This window comes from Rhineura floridana, chromosome 2, assembly GCF_030035675.1.
Source record: "Rhineura floridana isolate rRhiFlo1 chromosome 2, rRhiFlo1.hap2, whole genome shotgun sequence".
In the NCBI taxonomy this organism is placed as follows: Eukaryota; Metazoa; Chordata; class Lepidosauria; order Squamata; family Rhineuridae; genus Rhineura; species Rhineura floridana.
In genome coordinates, this window is record NC_084481.1 from 18,146,870 (window position 1) to 18,172,471 (window position 25,602).

The window sequence follows — 25,602 nt, forward strand, 5'->3', positions numbered from 1 at the left end:
CTGGGAAAAACAGAAGGGAGTAGAAAAAGAGGAAGACCAAACAAGAGATGGATTGGCTCCATAAAGGAAGCCACAGACCTGAACATACAAGATCTGAACGGGGTGGTTCATGACAGATGCTATTGGAGGTCGCTGATTGATAGGGTCACCATTAGTCGTAATCAGCTTGAAGGCACATAACAACAACAACAAACCAGTACTTATGCATTGAGTCTCTCAAATTGTTAGGGTATTCTTATATTGATTATTACTCTGCAAAGAGAGAGTTGGAGGTGTCTGAAGTCTTCCCAGAAGAATCTGGGTGGCCAAGATGGAAACAGAATGCTGGAGTATTCCTCCTTTCTCTCATTTCAAAGGGTTTTTCCTACTCCAATAAAAAAGCAATCCCTTAAATAAACATGTCTGTCCCAGTTGTGCACTTGCAGTGAGCATTGTTACCACAAGTTGGTCCTAAAAAGATTAAAGAGGAAGGTCACAGTGCACACTTGCACAAAATGCACACATTTTGGAAATTGCAAGAGAATTATTCTCTTTCTAAACAGTCAGGAAGATCTTGAACAAAATACTTTACCTCCTTCATTTCGCCTACTTTGATAAAGGCAGCATGGTTGTGAATCACAGGGGCTCTGTCTGTATACTCTTAGAATAACACATTGCAGTGTTATCCAGAACTATTTTTTCCATATATCTAGCACCGTGCTTCCCAAACTTTTTTCCCCCACACACCATTGAAAATTGTTGATGGTCTTGGCAGAGCACTTAATGTTTTTGGCATGTGGTAGCAATGGTAATGCGCTCTGCTAGGTGTTGTAAGATATTTAACTGTATTTTTATTGCTGCTTTTATTTCTTATATTGCATTTTATTGTATCTCAATCTTCATTTCATTGAATTCAAATTGTAATACAATAAAATACAACATCAGAAAAACCAAGCAATAAACTACAATTTAAAAATCAATATGAATATGTGGACATACTGCGGACCACCTGAATGAAACTCTTGGACCACGGAGAGTCAATGGACCACAGTTTGGGAACCTTTGGTCTAGCATGTGAAAATCTGATCACTGCAGAAATCACAGGGATTGTGCCAACTTTTGATATTTTGATCAAAAGCCACCAATACTTCAAAAATGTTTTGCTCTTATCCTTGTGCATATACATATGGGTGTGTGAGAAAGTTCACCATCTGGCTCTAACAGCATATATTTAATATTGAGAACAGTGTTTAACTCTTGAGCTGAGTAATAAAGGCAAGATGAGCAGTGAGGATGATCCTAAATGTGTTCCAGTTGCTTGTCCCCTGCCCAACATCTTGGTTCCTTATCCCTCATGACCATTTCATCACAGTGTTGCTGCTGCTGCCACCACCACCGTTAACTCATAGTCTGGCTATCTTTGTTCAAGATGAATGAAAAGCAGCCCATGCTGGCAATGATGGGTGAAAAGCATTATTTGATAGGAACTGCCAGCTGATCAAGACTAATTAAACTAAGACACCAGGAGGAAAGAATGATGGATTATTGGCTCTCTATTGGGACAGAGGGGCACTCTGAAGAAGTCAACTGCACTTAAAAAGAAAAGGACAAATACCCTCACTTTATTGCTTCCAGACAAAAGGAATTCTTGTTGTAGAAGGTTTACACTTGAAATTTAGTTTTTCCTTCTTGTATTCCGCCACCTTAGCAATGCTGTATAAAATGCATTCGAGGGTGTATCATTACCTCTCTAACCGATACCACAATTATAAAGAGCTAGGTATACTCCATAGTTTTGTTTTGTTTTTAAAAAAGAAGTTAACATTCTGCATACAGGCAATCCACAACTGTGTGCCTATAATATCTGAATTCTACAACCTTATAATGTATTCAAATCTGAATAACAATTCTTGTTTTACATATTTGGGTTTTTAACTATTTTATATAAATTATTTGGGGTTAGCTAGGACAGGGAGGGACAAGAAGCTCCGCAGGGACTAAATTCCTGCCCTAGTCCACTCAAAAACTTTATTCAACAACCTTTCACCAGGCATCGCTTCACACTTTCACAAGCCCAGATTCTTGCTTTTCTTTTGGATGAAAGGCAAGCAAGTTCTCAGAAGGCTGAATTTTGCAACCAGTCTTACAGAATCATAGCAAAGTACACATGCCTTATAATGCACTTGTAATGCCAAGTAGGAGACAAATAAGATCTGCTGGTTCAAACTTGCAGCAACAAAAATACACACTGCCTGAAATTCTAATGGCTTTACATTTTCTGTACTACATTTTGCTTGTTTACACTTGTAACATAACTTTAGCTTATTCTGAAAAAATCCTGGATGAGTCTCTTAACCCAGTAACTCAGAATGAGCTGAGGTTAGCAAAAGATGCTAAAAGCAACAAAGCAACAAAAAAGCTTTCTTCAGATACGTCCATGGTAAAAGACAGAGAAAAGAAATGACAAAGAAAAGGCAGAAGTGCTCAATTCCTACTTTGGCTCAGTCTTCTCCCAAAAAGGGTCTATGACCCTCCTGGGAAACATGAAGTGGAAGGGGCAGGATTGGAGCTTGAGACTGATAGACAAACGGTCAAGGAATACCTAATCACTTTTAACGAGTTCAAATCGGCAGGGCCCGATAAACTGCATCCTAGAGTATTGAAAGAACTGGCTGAAGAACTCTCAAAACCACTATTATCTTTGCGAAATCATGAAGGACTGGTGAAGTGCCGGATGACTGGAGGGGAGCTAACATTGTCCCTATCTTCAAAAAGGGAAAATGGAGGAACTGGGAAACTACAGACCAGTCAGCCTAACATCAATCCCTGGAAAAACTCTGGAGCAGATGACAAAGCAGTAAATCTGTAAGCACCTTGAAAACAATGCAGCGGTTTCTAGGAGCCAACATGGATTTGATGAAGAACAAATCCTGCCAAACTAATCTTATCTCGTTTTTTGATTGGGTAACCTCCCTTGTAGACTGTGGGAATGCTGTGGACATAATATATCTCAACTTCAGCAAAGCTTTTAACAAAGTGCCCCATGATATTCTAATTAGCAAGCTAGCTAAATGTGAGCTGGATGGAACAACTATCAGGTGGATCCACAGTTGGCTCCAGAATCATACTCAGAGACAGCTTATCAATGCTTCCTTCCCAAACTGGGCAGAAGTAACGAGTGGGGTACCACAGGGCTCGGTCTTGGGCCCAGTGCTCGTCAACATTATTATTAACGATTTGGATGAGGAGGTACACAGCATGCTTATCAAATTTGCAGATGATACAAAATTGGGGGGCACAGCTACCATGGAAGACAGAAACAAAATTCAAAGGGACCTTGATAGGCTGGAGCATTGGACTGAAAACAACAGAATGAAATTTAACAGGGATAAATGCAAAGTTCTACACTTAGGAAAAAGAAACCAAATGCACAGTTATAAAATGGGGGATACTTGGCTCAGCAATACGACATGTGAGAAGGATCTTGGAATTGTCATTTATCACAAGCTGAATATGAGCCAACAGTGTAATGTGGCTGCAAAAAAGGCAAATGCTATATCAGGCTGCATTAACAGAAGTATAGTTTCCAAATCGCGTGAAGTAATAGTTCCCCTCTATTCAGCACTGGTTAGGCCTCATCTTGAGTACTGCGTCCAGTTCTGGTCTCCGCACTTCAAGAAGGATGCAGACAAACTGGAACAGGTTCAGAGGAGGGCAACAAGGATGATCAGGGGACTGGAAACAAAGCCCTATGAGGAGAGACTGAAAGAGCTGGGCATGTTTAGCCTGGAGAAGAGAAGACTGAGGGGAGATATGACAGCACTCTTCAAGTACAAGAAAGGTTGTCTCACAGAGGAGGGCCGGGATCTCTTCTCAATGGTCCCAGAGTGCAGGACACTGAATAATGGGCTCAAGTTGCAGGAAGCCAGATTTCAGCTGAACATCAGGAAAAGCTTCCTAACTGTTAGAGCCATACGACAATGGAACCAATTACCTAGAGAGATAGTGGGCTCTCCGACACTGGAGGCATTCAAGAGGCAGCTAGACAGCCATCTGTCGGGAATGCTTTGATTTGGATTCCTGCATTGAGCAGAGGGTTGGACGTAATGACCTTATAGGCCCCTTCCAACTCTACTATTCTATGATCCTATGAAAGTCACTAAAACCAACATCACTACTCCACGCCCATACCAGGCAATGCAACAACTATATTCTACTGAGAAACTTTAACTGAACCTTCATATTATTTTTATATCCACTATCTTGCTTCTTTTGCTACTGACTGTTTAGCTTTCAAAAGATGAAAGCATCTATCCTGAAACCAAAAAGCATCTAAGCATGTAAAACAAGAGGCGACTAGAACAGCCTTATTCTGTCTTGAAAGGAGAACTTTTCAAACCAAGTGACATGTCATCAGGATTCAAGGCTTCTTGCTGATTTTTCCATATCAGATTCACTATTTAAATCAATTTGGGGGGACCCTTGGCCCTCCAGATGTGGCCCAGCAAGCATGGCCAATGGCCAGGGATGATGGGAATTGCAGTTCAGCAACATCTGGAGGGTCAAAGCTTCCCCACACCTGATTTTAAAAAAATTAAAAAGGCAAAGTATGAAAAAGGGTTTACTGAAGCTACCTGCTCTTGGGCCCTACTGTGTGTAATCATCATTTAGTGCTGGCCAAGTGGAGCCCAAATGTTGCCCCACCCTGCTTGCTAGGCAGAGCTGGCCCAAGATATTTTGCTGCCTGAGGCAAGGGACTACCCTTCTTCCTATTCTATGTACAAAAGGCAACAAGACTGGCAGCTAAATCTTACTGCAACACTGGCAATGGAACAGCATCTTCTACCACACCTGTGGGCAGCAGGCTAGTGGGAGGACACGGAAGGGGCACACACTTCTCTGTCCTCCAGCACCTCATTGCCGCTTGAGACAGCTGCTTCACCCTGCCTAATGGTAGGGCCAATCCTGTTGCTAGGGCCAACTCTTTAAAAAAACCACTCCGACACCAATTCTTACCTACACTGATCCCCCACTCATGGCGCCACCTGAAACACATCACTTAGTCCTGCTGTATGACACAACTAGAACGACAGTTTGAGCACAACACCTTGGGAAATTCACCAGTTATTTTGACTGGATTTTAGGCTTTATGTTGTCCAGAATCTCATACAGTTCCAAAGCGATTTCACTGTTCTTCAGCTCAACCTGATGCTACAATTAGAAGAGCAAAGTTCAGCAGTTTAACTACATCAGGAAGTACTGGTTGCTATAAACAAAAGCTGGATTAACTGGTGGATGTTTTCACTATTAGATTGCACACAATGCCGGGGGGAGGGGATTCTTCACTTCAATTCAGAAACCATGTCAAACTTGTATTATGGTTACCTCAGTCACTAACATCTATCTAGCCAAGTGTCAAGTTAGCACACACATATACATTTCTAATTATGGTTTCTTCAAAATCAGTTTCAGCATATTTGTCCAGACGCTGGGATATCACAGCCATTTCATGTATTGCATCTATTACTTTGTGCTAAACATTACCATAGAGCCAGTGTGGTGTAGTGGTTAAGTTGTTGGACTACAACCTGGGAGACCAGGGTTCGAATCCCCACATAGCCATGAAGCTTACTGGGTGGCCTTGGGCCAGTCACTGCCTCTCAGCCTCATGAAAACCCTATTCATAGGGTCGCCATAAGTCGGAATCGACTTGAAGGCAGTATATTTACATTTAAACATTACCATGTACCAGTCAGGAACGCTATTCTAATAATAGTTCGAGTAACATTTACAAGCAGTTATAAATTCAGCAGTCAACTAATTATATGGCCCTTAATGAGAACTGCTTTCTCTTAAAACACAAGACTTTAGGGTTCAACATGTAGGAACATCACTTGACGATTTACTCTTGATGGGTAGCAGATTCCATTTGAAAATCACTGCGACTGATGCATACAAAGGTTCCATCTTTAACGGCAGCAGCGATGGTCCATCCACACATGCAAGTTGTCACAGGATTGATATCAGTTTAGCAAGTGTGGTGTCGTGTGGTCCTTGTTTGCCTTAGTTTGTGGAGAACCAGGTTTTAAATCCCCACTCAGCCATGGAGCACACTGGGTGGCCTTGACCCAGTTGCCCACTTACTCTCTGCCTGCCTAACCTACCTCAGACGGTTGCTGCAAGGATAAAATGGAGCTGGGAACCATCTATGTCACCTTGAGCCCCTTTGAAGGAAGGATGGACATGCAATAAATACATGCATGCAATAAACTTACATGGCCAAATCAGCCCTCAGACTCAGATAAGCATATAATGAAGTATTCTGACTCTGGAGGTTGGGAGTACATAGATAACTAGTTGAGTAATCTTTTAAAAGCTAGGAAGCAAAAAACAGATTTGTAGGAGGCACAGAGTTACTTACTAAGACATATTATTTTGCTTTAAGGTCAGTATTATTTAAACAAAACCCTCCATTGACACCATCTATAGGAATCATTTAAAAATGTACATTTCCAGCCTCACTCATCCCATACAATGAAATCCTTTAAAGGCTTTTTAAAAAGGTTTTGTAAAAGAAGTCTTAATAAGTCACGCATCTGAAGCCAACCCTAACATTAGGCAGAGTGAGGCAAAGCCAGTTGCCTGAGGCAGATGAGTGCCATGAAAAGGTTCTTAGTCAGTTTTTCATGTATTATTATTGTATTTGTTACTCCCATACCAGAGAAGTGCTGGTGAAATTTTGTGCCTCAGATGCCAAAATGAGCTAGCTGGACTGATCCTGGGTACTCTGCACCTTGACTTGAATAGACAGAACATCATTTGCTGATCCGCTTCACACAGAAAAATTTCTTGGGCCAGCCCTGTCAAAGTTCAAGTGATTAATGGTGAAGACTTCTCTCAAAGGGCTCCAGAGTTTAAAACAGTACATACAGCTGGATCCTGACCATCCTGACCTGTACATACATCCTGGATCCAGTCCATTGATTTAAGAAGTATGTCCTAGAAGTTATCTTCCCAAAAGTTTGTCTTTCTACTACAGGATAGATAAATTCCTTGGGCAGGTTGATGTAGACATGAAAGAGGTCTGAAATTCCAGGTTCAGTTAGGCTAGCCTTTGCCAACCTGGTATAGTCCAAAACATCTGGAGGGCAACTCCCATCAGCCCCAGCCAGTACTTGCTGGGGCTGATGGAAACTGCAATTCAAAACATTTGGAGGGCACCCGGTTGGCCAAGGCTGACCATGGTACTAAAGGAAGTTTGCTCTCCCTTCTCTCAAAAACAACCATGTTTAGTTTGAAGCTTTCTTCCTGAGCCGTAAAAATCACTGCCTGAATAAAATATAGCCAGTAACTCTCAGAGCTATGCATGATAGGAAAGAATGTGCTGTACAAATTGCTGAAAAGCAACCGGAAACAGCATCCCATGCAATTCCCACGCTCTCCAAGAAAAGCGGCAGATCTTACACTGTCACAGGATAACTGTAACGTCCCAGGTGAATGGAAAACTTTCAATGTAAATTCAAAGCAAGATTTTTGATATTCATTTCCCCAAGAAGCATTCAAAGTTTAATTAGGCATCAAAAAAAAAAAAAAAGACAGAACTGCTTAATCCATAGAAATAATTTTTTATGCATTCTTTTCTCCTTCCTCCTCTATAGGTTATGATGAATACCTAGTAAATTAAAATCCACCACGGTTTCTTCGTCAGGAGGCTGTTAATTTCCATGTATTGAAATATGTTTTTTTTTTATAAAAGTAAAAGCATTTTAATAGGCTGCATAATATTCTAGGCTCAAGGTACATCAACAGGAGTTAAATGTTTAATAATTCCATAAAGGAAGCCACAGACCTGAACTTACAAGATCTGAACAGGGTGGTTCATGACGGATGCTGTTGGAGGTCACCGATTCATAGGGTCGCCATAAGTCGTAATCGACTTGAAGGCCCATAACAACAACAAAATGTTTAATAAGCTCCATAAGGAACTGCCTGTTCCCCCAGATTAAAACGAGCCCAACTTGTATCCCTTGCCATAAAGCACCTGCAAGAACAGCCTGACTGGCCTGTTCAAAAGGCACAAGAAATAGGGCCTTTTCAGCAGCAGCTCCATGGTTGTGCAATTCCCTCCCTAGAGAGAGACACACAGCCTCAACTCTATTGGCTTTTCAATCAACCCTGAAGACTCTTATTGCAAACTGCTTTTTACTATTTGGTGTTCTGTATTATTTTAACCTCTGCTGTTCTGATGCTGTAAAATTTGAATGTTTTTCTTTTATATTACTTAATTTATTACCCACCTTTCACCCAGGGCAAGTTGCAACAATACAATATTAAAATCAGTCTAAAACAAATTACAATCGCAAAGGTAGGGTGGGTCCTAAAAATATACATCCCAGGTGTCAAAGACCAGGTTAAAGAGAGGCATCTTTAGCATTCACCAAAAACTGTAGATGACAAACGTACCTCTGTGGGGAGGGAGTTCCACAACTTAGGGGGTGCCACAGAGAATGCCCAGTCCCAGGCCACCCCCAGGCTTCTGTGGGTGGCAGAACTACCAAGAGGGCCCCTCTTATGATCTTAACACAAGACAGGGTCTCTGGGGACAGAGGCGGTCTTTCAGATATTGGGCACCTGACTCATTTAGGGCTTTAAATGCTAAAGTGAGCATTGTGAATTGGGCCCAGAAATAAACTGATAATCAATATTGTGGTGGTATTGATTTTATGGCTTTGATGTAAGCCGCCTTGGGAGGCTTTGCCCTTAAAGGAGGCAAGTAAAAGATTGTGGCCATGGTCACAATCATGGCAGGAAGGACAGCAGTGAACCCAAAATATTCCATGCAGTCCCACTCTAGCAATTGATAGAAAGCCAGCATACTCCTTGTATCAACTGATGCTTGTATAGAAGATCCTCCATGCTTAAACTGTTCACAGTACACTCCTTTGAGAGTCTGCTTTATTAAAATGGTGTTCAGTCATCAAGAGAGTGTGTCAATGGGCATTGAATGGAACGATGCCAGGTCATGGATCTGATCTGACCGCTCAATTTCACAAACTCTTGGGCTGGAACTGCAATTTATTTTCCACCACAACCTGCCATGAAAATCTGCAAGTAAAGTTGATACTTTGATAAATTGGCACTTAGCAATTTGTTCGGAAAAGATATTCCAGAAGAAGGTATGGTATTAAACAGTATTAAAAAAATCATCATTACTACTGGCCAGCTGGCTGGTCAGATATATAGAGACATTTATTATGACAAGTAATAACCAAGAAAAATAAACGTAGTACAGAGTATATTTCAGCCTTTAATATAAAAGCTGCACAACACAGCGGCTCAATTCAGACATGTCATGAGCCCTGCAGATCCGACAAGGTCTGAACTGGGGTTGCTGTGTATGACAGATGAGGAGGGGAAGCAGCCCTGTACCCAGCCTTCCTTGTTAGGTGTGGCAGCCACATTTTTAGGTGGGGCGTTTTGGTGCCAGCCAATTCTCCCCCCACTGGCAAAGAGGATGTGAGAGCCATGCCAGGGGAAGGGGAAGGGAAAATCCCTATCACTCCTCCTCCATCCAGAGAGTGTATTAACATAAATTAATGAAGTTTAATCTGGTGAAGTGTCTCACCCTTTTCTTGAGAGAGAGAGAGATCCCCAGGAATATCAGACTCAAAACCTTGACTCTGCCTATAGCTACAGTCTGCTTTCACCTGTGGTCTGTCCCTGTGGTCTGATTCTTCATGAACTGAACTACTTTGGTAAAGACAGTGAGCTCCTGAGCTTGGCTTTGATGCTGCATTCGGTATCTCAGTTTTAGATTCCACCTGAAAAACAAACTTGTTCATACTGCAATTTTAGAGAAGGGTAGAGAGAAAATAAATACTTTAGGTATGTTAAGTCCACCTTGGGAGTCCCTCCTTCTAGTATTGCTCTTGGCCTTTAGATTTTTCTTCCTGTTGGATTATCAAGGGGAAGCCTTTCAACTGGCTGCTATATAAAGTTTGAACTAAACAACTGGAAACTAATTTTGGAAAGCTATTGATTTTTTTTTACTTTTTGCTGTATTGACTTTTTTGTCCAGAAACCTGAAAAGGCCTCATGCCGAGCTGCACATATTGGGAAAATCAGAAATTAGGCCTGAGTTACTGCCTAGGTAGCTAGCCAACCAGCTAACTGTAGTGCGCACAGCAGTTTTCCTATTCCTCTAGAGCTGCTTTCATCCTTTGCCATCAAGTAATCAAGAAAAAGAAGAAAATAAATAGTCACTATGATTGTGAGTATAGTAAGTGCTTTAAAAGAGTAAAGGGTAGCCATTTTTTCAGATCACTTTTATCTTTTACTTTACCCTTTAGCAATAAGCATTCAATCCTGTTCTACTCATTATAACAACTGCAGAATAAACAAACTCTTACTGTAGGCAAACAAATATGCCTCTTTGTTGCTGGCTGAACAGACAACACAACTGAACCTGAAAAGGACAGCAAAGGAAAGTCCAGGGTATGGAGGTGTCTATCTCCAGCCCATAATACAAAGGTCTAATATTTAACTCTTCAAAGGTCATGTTACTATACAGGCCATTTTTTTCCCAGGACCACTTAAGTAATCCATCCTCAGTCAGGGAAGGTCTTGAGTGAGCAGCCTTTTGGGGAATCTTCAGATGAGACTTTTGTTGTGCACTCACCCAACCTTATACACTAGGTGGGAAGGGCATGGAGACCTGTCAGACTTTTTGTTGCTAGTCTTGAACTGATCCTGCTCTTGGGACTCTCAATCTGCAACCCCAGGAATTTGATCCTTCCATTGAACCTGCATCAAACTTCCCTAAATAAATATCTCTGTTACTTGGAAGAGAAGCCCTATCATGATGAGAGCCAGGACATATAATGCCCAGTAATAGCGCTCAAAAACCTAATGAGAATTTGGCAGGCTTAAAAAGAAAACAATGCACACCTCCCAATATCCCATTTAGCTTAAATATATTAGCTTTAATCTGTTTTCTATCTCTTTCCAATTACCTGGAGCATAGTACTTTTTAAAAAGTCATCATTTCTAATTGCTTAGATCACAAACTCATGAATCCATATTGAAGCATCTGTACTGCCAATTGCCCAACTGTTTCAGGCTCTTCATGCTAAAATGCCTCGACATACTTTACACTCTAATCACTAACCAATGGTTTAGAGTACAGTAATTAGACCCTGCAGTAGCAGAGAAAAAACAATGCAAATGGCAAGGTATTTGTTCAGTAAATATTTCTGTAAGGGCAGGAGCTGTGGTGGTTTTGTCCAAATATATGTGCTTCTATGTTGTACTATGGAACGCTGATTTAACTCTCAGAAACAACAGCAACACACCTAAATTGTCAGTTAATTCCACTATGTAAGATTTATTATATACATAAAATATGTGACTACAGAAAGAGTGCTGAAAGTATTTTGAACAATATTTGGGGTGGCTAAACAATAATGATTTTGTGCTGGAAGAGGTCAGGGCATTACACTGTCCTCAAAGGTAGGTCAGGAGGAAACAAACAACTTGGCTCAGCTCAAGCAATCAGTTCTTCTCACAACTGTCATTCTCCCAAGGATCACAGAATTTTAAATCTGGAAGTAATCCTAGAGGCCATATAGTCCAACCTCCCAGGCTATGTTTAAGAAATTGTTATTGGATGTCCATTTTTTTTCATTCAAATGGCTTGCACAGGAAGCCTCTCTACCAAATATAAGCCCTGACATTTGGATTGAGGTGAAAGTGGTTCAAACTTTAAAAAGGGAGTGAATACAGCCTTGCAAATGCATTTACACAAGTTAGTAGCCTAGCAAAATTCTTTTTAGCCCACCCATCCACCAGCAAATACACGAATTAAAAAGCAAGGTCATCATCATCCTTAAAACTCTAATTTCAGAACACAGAAAAATTGGTTAAAACACAACTGTTCTGGTATTACAAAAATATATATTTTGGGATTTTTTTGCAGTAACATAAAGGTATTTTTAAAAGCTGCAGAACACTGAATTCTCTAATGTCAGAACTTTAAGATCACAGAAGAATTGTTCTGGGATAAGACAGGACTGAAAATAAAATAATTGTTTTTATATTTTGTGGTAGAAGAACAATGTAAAGGAGGTTTTCTCTCTCCCACCCCCGGCCCCCAACATCTATTCAGAATCCAGTCTGAATCTGTATTCTTGGTTCATTTATTAAATGTGATGTGTCCGTTTGGGTCCGCTGGATGTCTATTTGGAGAAGCAACTATTACTGTACTTAAATATGCCTTGCAACCTCTTGCTCAAGGCAGGAATCCTTCAGCTACTGCATCCCTGACAGATGGCTGCCAGATTCCCGCATTAATACCTCCATCAGAAGAAAACTGTTTCACTCAAACAGCAGTTGCCATCAGGAAGTTTCTCCTCATACCTACCCAAAATCCACTCCCTTGCAGTTTCTACCCATTGGGTCTCGTCCTGCCCTCTGGGCAGAAAAGAAGTCAAGCCCCATCTTCTGACATCTCAGACATTTGAAGACAGCTATCATGTCTCCCTTCAGCCTTCTCAATTCAATTTCAGTTCAATTCAATTTACTGTACAGTCACAGACCCAATAAGACAAATAATCAGATAAAAGAAAACAGTCTATAAAACATTTAAAATATACAATAAAATATAAATATAACTTTAAAATGGAACATTACAGTTTGAAAGCGAGGACCATCTTACGTATTCTTTGAACTGAAAAAAAGAACTTAGCTCCTCCTCTTCTCCAAGCTAAATGTATCTAGCTCTTTGTCATTCCTCACAGGGCTTGATTTCTAGACCCCTCATCATATGCTCTGGAGAGTTGGGAAGAGGAAACTGGCAAAGGTCACCACCACCTCGTTCCTCCAGCAAGGGCTTCCCTGGATTGGAGCCCCTTCCACAAAATTCTAGATCAAATCCCATACCTTCTTTTCCTCAGGAATTGCATCTCACACTTCCAATTTTGTATCAGAAGTATCAAGTTATGAAGTAGGAATTCAAATTATAATACAATAAAATACAGTAAATAAAATACAGCAATAAAAACACAATTAAAAATCATATAGTACATCAAGATTGGTACAAGAGGCAGAAAAACCATTAAGTGGCCCGCCAAAACCCTCAACAATTTGCAAGCAGGTCCATGCGGAAGAAAGTTTGGGAACCACTACTGTAGCGGAACATATCTTTTGAAGGTATTCAGGGTCAGGAAAAATGTACCACTTTTTTTGGCTTTAAGCTTTTGGAGTTTCTAAGAGTAACAATCATGAACAAAACTCTACTGCAGCAAATACTCCCACCAGAGCAGAATTGTTGCTTTCAAACCATAGACTGACTAAAAATATAAAAATATTTTTTTTAAAAGAATGGCCAGACATATAAGCATGGGCATCATCATCATCATAGCCCAATATGTCTCATGAAGTAACAGTAACTATGGCAGGTAAGGTAAGTAAAAAACCTGTTTGGGCACAACTATGTTTGTTAAACATTTGTGTAAAATGTTTATCCATAACCACTGCAGGATTATGCAAGTAACTATAAACATATGGTCTTCATCGTTTTACGCTTGCTACTTGTTACCAGGATTTTGAGTTGTTGTTTTGTCAAAGTGACCTTTCAAAGCCCAGAAGCAGTATTTGACCCAAGGCCATCTTTGATGTGACAGCTGCCTCTATTGCCACAACTAGCTTCAAAGAATCTTAAATTACCCTGTCAAAGTGGCAGAACATTAACGCTGGTGAGTCAACAGCTTGTAAAGTGGGAAGTGCCTCTATCTGTAGAATGTATGCTTGTGCCCATCTTTCATGAATCAACTCAAAAAAGATCCATTGTGTTACTCTCCCTTTTCTCAAAGAAGTTCAGACATATGACAGTTTTGTAGGCCGTTTTTTTCCCTAAAATATAATAGGCAAATCAGCTTTTACCAGTTCCATGTGGGCAAAGAACAAGAATGTGACCCCCACCCACTGGGAGTCCCTAACCATCTTGAGGATGTAGCAAGGGTCTCACATTTGACTTTGTACCTACAGAGAAAAAATCCACCATTTATAAAAGAGTTGCTAACCCGTGGCTTTCCAGTTGTTGCTGGGCTACAGCTCCCATATCCCAAACCACTGACTATGCTGGCTGGGACTGATGGGAGTTGGAGTGCAACAACATGATCTGTGTTTTTAACAATGTAAGTCTCTCAGAGATCTTTGGGTAACAAGCAACACATAATAAACAGCAACATCTGGAGGACCACAGATTACCCACCCCTGATTTATAAGCGTGAATGGTATGATCAGCTCCAGATTTAATGTGTGGCTTGGATCAATTGCATGTTGGCTTTTTGTATAGGAACTATTCAACCAAACATGTATATCCAGTGGACTGGGCTGGCACCTGTGATCCAGCTCCTCCAGAACATGGACCCAGAAAGATAATATCACCAAGCCCAATGACTTAAAAAAAAAACATGGCCGTATCGCTTAAACAGATAGAGCTTGTTCGGAAGTCCGTCCGGCATTGTTGGCTGGACCTTATCTCATAAATTAATGAAATCCAGTCCTCCCAACAAAAACAGGCTTTTGAGGTTGATCATCAGTCAAAAAAAAAATGTTCTGACTGATTTATATCTGAATAAGCTTCTTTTGAGGCGGGAGCCCGTCCCAAAAGCAGGCACTAGCAAAGTCACCCTTCCCGGAAGTCTCACCCTTCCCGGAAGAGAGAACGGACTAACAGGCAAGCACCCTTCTTTCTATTATTTTTTTTACTTGGTTTAAATTGTTGCAGCAAAAGGAGATTTGTCAGATTGATCAGCTTTGGACAACTTCTGGGTGAGCTATAACTCTTCTCTGTTATTCACGAAATTAACAGCTTATCTCTGTTTCTGTCGCAAAAAGCTGTCCTGGAAGTGCATTCTAAAGATATAAACAGAAGAGGGATTTCTATTCCTGATTTCTATTCCGAGGAATATTATATTGTCTGGGACTATTCTCTTTTCGGTCTATTTTATTTTGACGAATCTGCTTCTTCACGACGCCACTAACTGTTTCGATGCTGGGAACTAAATTTGTTTTGCATTCTTGAACATAGAGAGATAAGGCAGGCTGCTCTGTTTATACTGTGATGTCATCAAGCCTGGAATATTAACCCAATTGTTGCTGAAATAAGAAGTGGTTCTTCTTTATTTTTGTTTTGCTTTGTTTTCGTGGTTTTAAAAATGGCAATCAAGAAAGTGGCTGAGAATTTGGAAGTAACTATGTTTCAGAAAATAATGGATGAGATTGAGATAACGAAACAAACCCTGCGACAGGGTAGTAAGGAGTTGAAAATTGAACTGAGCAAAATGACGCAGGAGCTTAAAGAAATAGGGGATCCTGTGAGAGAGGAGAATGAGATCAGAGATGAGAAAAGAAAAAATAAAGGGAAGATACAAGCCCTGGAGATTGGAACAAATGTGGAATTGGAAAAAGATCTGGAGTTTATGGATTTTAGAAATAAAATCTACTGTTTGGAATTTAACGTTATCTCTGAAGAAATTAATGAAGATATTAGAGATAAAGTTATCAATGGCTTGGATAATCTTTTGGACTGGAATGACGTGATGGAGTTTGATATAGAGAAAATCTATGGAATTAACTGCAGCCATGTGACAATGGAAAAACTCTCAAGAGATGAGCCAGTGCATTTTGTGAAAAAGAAGAACACAGATATGACTTTACAACAGTATTTCAGCAACTTATTCAGAATGGATGGCAAGAAAATATTTGGGATAGAGGAAATTCCCATCAGACTCTTATTATATGACTATGGCTACGACAGCAAGATTATTATGGAATACTGATAATGGAAGATTGGACACTGAAATTACTGGACTTAACAGGACTATTGAAGATGGAAGATGGAACTAATAGGGATAATGGAATAATGGCTATTGAAATTATTGAACCTAACAGATTTTGATGAGATGGATTAATCGAAATGTTTATTTGGACTATGGTTATGACAATAAGATTATTATAATTATTAATGAGATGGATTAATTGACATGTTTATTTGGAGAAAAATTGATAGATATATTTCTTAAAGAATTGAAACCTCTCTTTGACTTTTTGTGGAAAGAATAAAGTAATGTTTATGAGATTTGATGATTAATTAAGATAACTACTGGAGGAAAGTGATTTTATAATATGATTTAAGAGACAGGATTGTTATATATTGTAGACCTATAACTGATTTGATCTGTGACAAATGGGAAGTCAATATTTTATTTATTTTTTTTGTTTAATTATTTTTGTTTTGTTTTGTTTTTTTGTCTTTGAATGTTTTATGATTTTGTATTGTATGTTTTATGAAAATTTGAATAAAAATTATTGTAAAAAAAAAAAAAAAAAAAAACATGGCCACCTAGTTTTGACCTCTAGCCACGCGGATGGAGTGGGGAAAAAACAAAATGTATAGCAATGAACTGGAACACACGCCAATCCAATCTGTGTTTGTCTCTTTCACTAGCCCACCTGTGCCCTCCTTCACTAGCCAGCAAGTTTTTTCTAAACTTAAGTGGCAGAAGAGGAGTCTGTGTCAGTAAACAGAGTAATTTCCTGCTGTTTTTTTTTTTATTTCTTCCCCAAAGGGCATCTACTTGATGTATTAAGCTTTTCCACTACAGACATTTTGATAGGGAGACAATACATTAAAAACAGCCAATCTACCCATCTGAACAACTGCCCTAAAGTGGCACAAGTGCTTCATGTATTATGTAATTATTAACTCGGTATCAAAACAAGAATTTTGAACACTGATCCAAAAACAAACAGCATGCTCCAGCCAAAGTGAAGTACTTTTGCATTCTATTGATTTCAGTGGAGGGATAGGTACCTGCTGAGAATCCCTCTCACTGGGACCAAAACAGGACTCAATGTTTGTTGAAAGACTGACATCTGCAAGCTACTTTATGGGGATCTTTAATCCCAAGATCAACACTCTATTTTAGCTAAGAGAGGTTATCGCTTTTTACTTGGCTTTGTATGGTTTCATTGCCTTTTAAATGCTGCATTCTGCCTGGACTATTTTTCGGTAATAAAAAAACCAGCAGATTTATTATGTACGGCATTTAAACAAAAATACATAAATGCAATTTATTTGTTAAATGCAACCCACATGCCCATTACTGATAATGCTCATCTGTCTTGTCTATCTTTTTTTAAAAAAGTCAGAAGGAAGTTCTTTCATCGTTTGACCAATTCAAGTATTTTCACAAAATATTTTCTTTATATATCTAGAAGTGGTGAAGCTCTCTTCTTGCAACACTCCAGCCTTGCAATCCCCCTTAGCAAGACTATACCATTTCAGGTTAGATTAATATGCCATCAAAACACAGATACATAAAAAACAATTTAGTAGACACTTCATTCATAAAAGTTAACAGTGAATGAATGGCGGGGGGGGGGAATTAAAACCCACAAATTATAATTAAAAGTTAAAAGTTAATTATAATTTGTGGGTTTTTAAAATATTTTCAGCAAATAAAAGAATACATTTTACACAAAAAAATCATTTCTGCTCCTTTTCAGTCAAATGATACATCCTGAAATGTTGACTTTTACAGTAAGTTACTCCAAGATGATCAGTTGAATCTGAATCACTCAATTCATAAATAGTGGAGCTGATAAACAAAACAGTTATATCTCTTCAGTGCTTCAAAACCTGCAAGTGCTGTATTTTGCCCTGCAAATATAAACAGCTTCAAAACTGCCATAAAGCACTCATAAATTAAAGTTTTAAGAGTAGTAGTAGTTTTTACCTGATAAGCTTTTAAACGCAAAAGCTCGCATTCTCGCCAACAGATGTTGGTCCAATAAAAGATGTCATCTTAACCTACTTTTATAACCCATAAGTCATTTGTGCCTACTGAATTCCTATTACATTTTTCAGAATGTGAATCAGAGCCTTGATCCATTCTTAAATTATCAGAAGTTCTTTAAAAAATTCTTCTCCCAGATGAAACACCACAGAATTTCTGGATTTCATTCAGCGTCAATGAATACACACCAAGGCTACAGCTCTAACACACTTACTAGGGAGTAAGCCACACTGAACTGCGGTGGGACCTACTTCCAAGTCAGCATGGAAAGATCTACACTGAAAGAGTGCCACCTTCAATCATAACTGCTATGAAAAGCAGAATCCACACAGATGAGGGTGTAAAAACTCAGAAGCTCTCAAGCAGGCCTTTGCATGGGGCTGATTAGCCATATTATTACGGTTGGTTCTCATTTCAACAGACATTTGCAATTTGCATAATATACTTATGTGGGTGCATGTTTCTACCACATATTTGGCTGGAGTGGAAGATGCACATTGTGAGCACACTGTGGCCAAACTGGGTCTTTTGCATCCTCTGTGCTACATCTGTCTCCTCCCTGTGCCTTAGCCCATTGGATGACATGGAGCTGTGTCAGTTTGGGGAATAAAACATCACCAGGGCAGATCTGAGTGACAATTACCTAGACCATGTCAATTCCACGTTATACAGGAAGGAGAAACTGGAGCCCTCAATCAGTCTTCTGGACCTTTCTACCAAACTCGCAACATTCCCCCAAAGATATCCCTGAGTGACCTTTGTCACAACTGATTTTGCCACGAGTGAGTTGGGATGGGCAGGATGGTGTGTCAGGGACCTACTTTAGGAAGCTTCAGGACCTTTCTGTACCTGGAGTGGCCACAGGGCTATTAATGGCTAAGTCACATCCCCTAACCCCTGGGTTTTAGTTATGAACAAATAGGCATCCTTTTAAGTCAGAGGCAGAGAACCTTTTTTCTCTTCTGGGTAACCTTCCTGGGGGGCATGTGCCAGTAGTAGGTGGAGCCAGAAGCAAACGTAGGTGGAGCAAAAAATGTAAATTTAACCTTTGTACAGTAGGTTAGTTCCTACACACACCCTTCTCTATCCTCCACCCAAGCAAACTACAGGCATTATCAGAGTTCAAGGACACACGCCAGCCAAGCACACATATCCAAGGAGGATGCCATCAGAGCCGATGAGAGGTGTGGCCTTGGGAGAGTTCCAAGGACTAGCAGAGAAGTCTGGAGGGCAGAACATAACATGAGAAGAGCCTTCAAGATCAGGCCAATGGCCCATCTAGTTCAGCATCCTCACAGTGGCCAACCAGTTGACCCCTGCTTTAAGCTGCCCTCTGCTTGCACCTTTCCTCCATCACACCACCTAGTAGCTCAGCACTACAAGCACCAAGTCCCTGCCAACTTTTTCAGACTTTGTTTGCATGAAATCGCACCCCATTTCAACCCAACTAAGTGTATTCTATCTTGTGCACAGTACAACTTTCCTATCACAAAAGGGGTAGACTTAACTTCAGGAAGTGTTTGGCAGTAAAAGACATTATAGCACCTGGGTAATCAGGTAGTTAGTACTGCCAAGAACAAAATGGTTAGAAGTTACTGCTAATTTCATAAAAGATTAGGTGCCACCTCAAAACTTTTCCTTTTTTTCACTTTTGTACTATTTTACTTTACACTGCCAAGCATCCATCCCTGCGAAAGAAAGCTCAATTAGCATGGCAACATTTAGCCTTCTACACTAAACAATAGGATGACTGTGTTTCAAAAGCTTGCTAGCTTAGGCAACAGACGAAGACAAATTCCTTAAGTCTAAATCGTATGGCTCAGAGGAACATTTTTGCATGTTCTTCTTTGCTGCAGAATAATGAACAAATGAGAAATGCCAAGCACTTTGTACAACAAAGCTGCTGAAGAAACTGAAAAGCAAATACAACCAAAATTAAGATGAGAAAGAAGGAAATATTACTGAAGCCTAATAAGAATAATATTATCCACCATATTATGATGGTGATGTAAATGGAGTGTTTCTTTAGCATGCGATTCATTGTAGACCATCTTCACAGCACCTTCAAGTTTACACAAGCCTGAGAGCAATTCTGCACTTTGGCAAACTCAGGCTTGCCCTTGCATCATGAGTAAACACTCAAAAAGAAAGCTGCATCCAATCCTGGCTCCACAGCAAGCACGCCAGGATGACATACACGTTTATCACATCCACACACATATTTACAGTTTTTGGTATAATATCCCAGATAAACACATAAAACCATTATGTGTAAAGTGGCCCTCAGCAATTGGTCTAACACAAGAAAGTGGGAAAGAGGTACAATGAGAAGAATACAGACTATTTTGGTCAACTGTACCAGTAGATTATGATTTAAATATGAAAATAGTTTAAGGCTGCAATCCTAATCCCACCTACCTGGGAGTAAGACCCACTGAATTAAATTGGACTTACTGCTGAGTAGACATGGTTAAGATTGAGCAGTTAGCTATTTTTCTAAAAGAAGTTACCTTATTGCAATAGAGCATCCACAGTTCATAAAGCCTCTCTCTGGATGCCATCCTTCACCTTCCTCGGTGGCGAAGCACCATATGCTCAAGATCCTACCATGCTCACTTTCAGTTCACAATGTTTATTTTAATTTGCAGATTCAATCAAGGAGGAAGAAAATGATCTTTTCCAATACTGTTGCACAATTCAAATGACCAAGCGTGACAGTCTGCCCCCTCCTTTTCATCAATAGCACTTTGGAATTAATCCCCGAGAGTAAAACTGAGCCTGTTGGAGGAAATAGGATGTGTGATGATGCAGAAGAGGAGAAGCTATAACTCCATATTGTGAGCACTGCAGAAGTTCCCAGGAATTGACTCTGGCCTGAATGATGAAATCTCAGTTAAATTCCATTTGACTCCCAAGTTTTCATCTTCCTCTCAGTGACAAGTTGAATTGTAAACTGTTGTTAGCAATGGTGGAAAAAATATATTTTCAATGTACCAAGAAGAAAAGCAACAACAGATCACCTGTCAAAAGAAATAAAGTTTGTCAAACAAAAAACAAAAAAAACATGCATGATGGGACATATACCCATATTCCATAATTCATATCATTTATTAAATTTCAAGTTTAAAAGCTAGAATGTTCATTTACTTGTTGCTGTCTCCCCTAAATGTGCAAGAAATTAGAACTAAAGGCATGAGTAAACAAAACCTCTTCCCCAAAACAGCTGATCTCAGAACCATCAACACCTCCAGCCTTCATACCCAAGTATAATGATTTCCCCTAGTATAGAAATTTACACTCCTTTACCATTTACAAACAACGATGAAAAAAAAGGGATTTAAAACAGGGAAAATGTAAATGTACTGCCCTCAAGTCAATCCTGACTTATGGCGATTCTATGAATAGGGTTTTCCTGGTAAGCGGTATTCAGAGGGGGTTTACCATTGCCTCCCTCTAAGGCTGAGGCAGTGACTGGCCCAAGGTCACCCAGTGAGCTTCATGGCTGTGTGGGGTTTTGAACCCTGGTCTCCCTGGTTGTAGTCCAACACCTTAACCAGTACACCACAGTGGCTCTCAAAACAGGGAAAGAGAGTCTGATATGGTTTATCTAAAAGAAGAAACCTATTGTGGCAAAAAGAGCTGCAATTTAAAAAAAAAATGTTTTTTCCAAGATTAAGTGTATTTAACCCCAATTTACCTCTCCTCAAGCCTTGTTTCCACTGGTCTACCCTCGCTGGACGCTGTTTTCCTAACCTCAGTGTGTGTTCCACTGTAGAATGTCTCTCTTCAATCTGACCCCACCATAGCATCTGCTTTTACTTCTCTCTTGTCCCCAATTATTATTCCTTTTCTCCTCCGCCCTCCCGCCGCCTATCTCATTTCCTCCTCCATTATGGATTTCCAGCCTCATCCCAACACTGTCTTTCCCCTCCCGGCCACACCATCCCCGAGTCCTGTGCTGTATCATCGGGAGGAAGGAGAATTAATAGGCGACTCCCCTCCTCCTTCCCGTGCCTCGCGATTTTCCTGATACCAGTTTCCTTGTCCCCTCCCAGCCTCCCGGTCCCATTTCTATTTCTATGCAACTCTCCTCTTCTTGCTCCTCCCGCCCCCCTCCATCCTTCCAGCTCATCATAGAGCCCATCCCCGCTAAGAAGCCCGGCGGGGCGTCCCCAAAGTACCTTACCAGGGTGTGTGCGGACGCACCAAGGGAAGCTGCTCCTCTGACGCCGGAGAGGCACCTTCACTTGCCACAACCAGATTCAGCCCAGCTCGGCTGGACTCAGGCTCCTGTCGCTGCTGCTGGCAAATAAGAAGCCACATCGCCCGCTCAGCTACCCCGCCCACATTCCAGAGCTGCCTCCTTTACCACGCCCCGCCTCACTCATCGTCATCACCACCACCTCCTACGTTTTCCCCGCCCCTCTTTCCAAGACACATAGATATGACATAAGTAGAGGAGGTTAGTCCAATAGCCATTTTAACTCCTGGAAAAACTTTCCATTTTCTCTGCTCGCAGTCCCAGCACACTTTTATTTCTATTGGAAGCGGTAGCGTTCGGGATAGGAGGGACGGGAGTGCAGGGAGAGGACAAGTGGTAGACAATCTGAGCGTCTTTGCACGCAATTTTGTGACATTTTGGTTGGCTTAATAAATGTATTCTCCTAATATCTATTTAGGGAATTCATTACCTTTCTCTTCTTTGGGGGTGAGGGATGGTATCTTAGATTTTTCTCGGTGGTTAGAAGAAATCGAAGGCTTCCGCCACGTGCATAGTGAATAAAAAAGAATGAGGTTGCAATTATGAGCACGCTTTTTAGCTGTAAATTCCATGGAAGTAAGTGGGACCTACCGCTGATCAAGCGTGGATAGAATTGGAGTGCACGCCTGCATTTCTACTCGCATGTACTTGTGAGTGAATCTCGTTTAAGTCGCTGCGATTGACTTCTTAGTAAATATGTACAGGATCAAGCTGCTCAAATGAAATGAAAATACGGACGTACAAGCTGAACATTTTAACAGTGCCTTAAAAAAAAAAATCCTTGCACCCGATCACAAAGTGAGAACTCAGAAAAGCTTGCTTTCATAAATCGTTTTGCATGGAAGGAATCTGGTTGGACCAGTGATAGTAACATGTTTTCAAGAAGTGTTCATTCTTTTTATTAGTCTGAATATGCTTACTTCCGTTATTTCTTCAACGCTTTCCTTTCACCGTCACCCCTTTTCTGCCTACTATTGTACCGCCTAGCAAAGCTACGCTGCTGGTGATTCTGCTCGGGACAGAAGAGCCCTGCTAGATCAGATCAAAGTTTAATCTGGTCCAGCACCCTGTTTCCAACATTGGGCAAACGGAGGCTTCTGACGAGCCCACAAGCACTGTGTTAAGATCTATATGCTCCCCCTCCTCATTAGCCCCTAGCATCCAGAAATACACTGCCACTAAACATTGATTGATTTAAATCATTTTAATTTTTATTTGTTTTTTATTCTGCTCTCCAACCAGAAAGGAGTAGTTTACATGCAGTCAGTAAAAACACGGCAGTCATTTTTTGGAGGCTTACAATCTAAAAGACAGCGTGAAAGGAAAAAGAAGGTGAGGGAAGAGGCACCTGTTCTTAAAGTTAAATAGTAGTGCTTATAACAGCTCGCTGGAAAGCTTGGAAAGGGGTCAGGGAGAGGAGGAGCCAAATGGAGTGGCGTGGCTTTTCTACAGCCTGCTGAAATGGCTGCTGCCAGGTGTCATGGAGGAAGAGGGGCCTTTCCACAAACAGATGGGGATCCCATTTAGCAATTGTTGTTCTTATTTAATACATTTATATCTTTAATATTTATTACATTTATACCACACCTTTCTTTATGGCTGGTGCCGTTCATAGCCCTTTACTCCTCTGTGAATTTGTCTCATCTCCTTTTAAAGCCATCCCCACATCCTGTGGCAGTGAATGCCAGAAGTTAATTCTGGCTTGTGTTGAGAAGTACTTCCTTTTGTCTGTCCTGAATCTCCTGCCAGTCAGCTTCATAGCTGAACCACTGAGTTCTAGCATTATGAAAAAGAACTTACTCCACACCATACAAAATGTAAGGGACCTCTGTTAGTCTAGTCAGAGTTATCTTTTGGGGAATGGGTAGGGGTTTTCCTTTTCTATACCTTTTCAAGCTCTACAATATCCATAGAGGGTGACCAGAGGTGTACATGTATTCAAAGGGGTGGGAGGACACCATAGATTTATAGAAAGGCATTACAGTGTTGTCTATCTAATTATTAGTCCCTTTTCTAAGTATGCCTAGCGTGGAATTTGTCTGGAAATTGAAAGCCAAAATCTGTGGGGGAGTTACTTGACCTGCTTGAGCCACTTACAGCTTATATACTGTATGGATCCAAATGTAGAATCATAGAATCAGCCTATAAGGCCAGCGAGTCCAACCCCCTGCTCAATGCAGGAATCTACATAGGCCACGCTTTCCCCCTCAGATTGGTACAGTAGGGCCCCGCTCATACAGCGGGTTACGTTCCGGATCCCCGCTGTAAAGCGAAAACCGCTGTAAAGCCGATCCCATTGACTTACATTGACCCAAATGGCACCCGGCGGCAAAAAAACGCTGTAAAAGCGGAACAAGCGCTGTAAAGTGGGGCCTTTCTACAATTCACAACCGCTGTATTAGGGGAACGCTGTAAAGCGAAACGCTGTAAAGCGGGGCCCTACTGTATGTATGAAACCGGAGTGCAGCCTGTATTTTTTTCTCACCAGCTGCCATTTTGGTTTTGGTGAAACAGGTGAAGGGAGGGGTAGAGCAGATTTAGGGCCAGTAGAGCACCCTGTGTCTTTCTCTTTTGGTGGTTTAATTTCGCTTCAGGACTTATCTGTAATTCATTATACAGTTGATTGTCGTCGTCCTTCTGCTAATAATTGATTGGTTCCCTCGTGTAATTCATTGTTATGATTGTTTCTCTGTGTTTGCCCTTAATTTGTTGTTGTTATGTGTCTCCAAGTCGATTACAACTTATGGCGACCCTATTGATTGATTGATTGATTGATTGATTGCATTTGTATACCGCCCCATAGCCAAAGCTCTCTGGGCGGTTTACAACAATTAAAAATATTAAAAACAAATATACAAATTTAAAAACACATTTTTAAAAAGCAATTTAAAAGCACAAGCTAAAATGCCTGGGAGAAGAGGAAAGTCTTGACCTGGTGCTGAAAAAATAACAGTGTTGGTGCCAGGCATACCTCGTCAAAAAGATCATTCCATAATTTGGGGGCCACCACTGAGAAGGTCCTCTCTTGTTGCCAGACTCTGCGCTTCCCTCACAGTAGGCACCCGGAGGAGGGCCTTGGATGTTGAGCATAGTGTACAGGTGGGTTCGTGTCAGGAGAGGCGTTCCATCAGGTATTGTGGTCCCAAGCCATGTAAGGCTTTATAAGTTAAAACCAGCACCCTGAATCAAGTTCAGAAACATACAGGCAGCCAATGCAAGTGGGCCAGAATCGGTTTTATATGTTCGAACCGTCTGGTCCCTGTTACCAATCTGGCTGCTGCATTTTGCACAAGCTGCAGTTTCCGAACTGTCTTCAAAGGCACATAGAGCGCATTGCAGTAATCTAACTTGGAGGTTACCAGAGCATGGACAACTGAAGCCAGGTTATCCCTGTCCAGATTGGGGCATAGCTGGGCCACCAACCAAAGTTGGTAGAAGGCACTCCGTGCAACCAACGCTATCTGAGCCTCAAGTGACAGAGATGGTTCCAGCAGAACCCCC

General features: G+C 40.8%; 1 protein-coding gene across 4 annotated transcripts in view; it reads right to left on the reverse strand.

Moving 5' to 3' along the window:
• The window catches only part of NBEAL1 (neurobeachin like 1), a 158,357-nt gene extending 136,162 nt beyond the window's left edge, over positions 1 to 22,195 (reverse strand). For 2 of the 4 annotated variants that reach the window (XM_061607940.1, XM_061607937.1), the window contains exons 1-2: positions 22,027 to 22,195; positions 20,351 to 20,860 (exon numbers count right to left, since the gene is read on the reverse strand). In XM_061607940.1, coding sequence (XP_061463924.1) covers positions 20,351 to 20,401 — 51 coding nt within the window. In that variant the 5' untranslated portion in view covers positions 20,402 to 20,860; positions 22,027 to 22,195. Of the gene's footprint in view, positions 1 to 20,350; positions 20,861 to 21,537; positions 21,713 to 22,026 lie in introns of those variants that run through there. The other 2 variants (XM_061607938.1, XM_061607939.1) reach the window with 2 other exon arrangements.
• Positions 22,196 to 25,602: the final 3,407 nt, after the last annotated feature.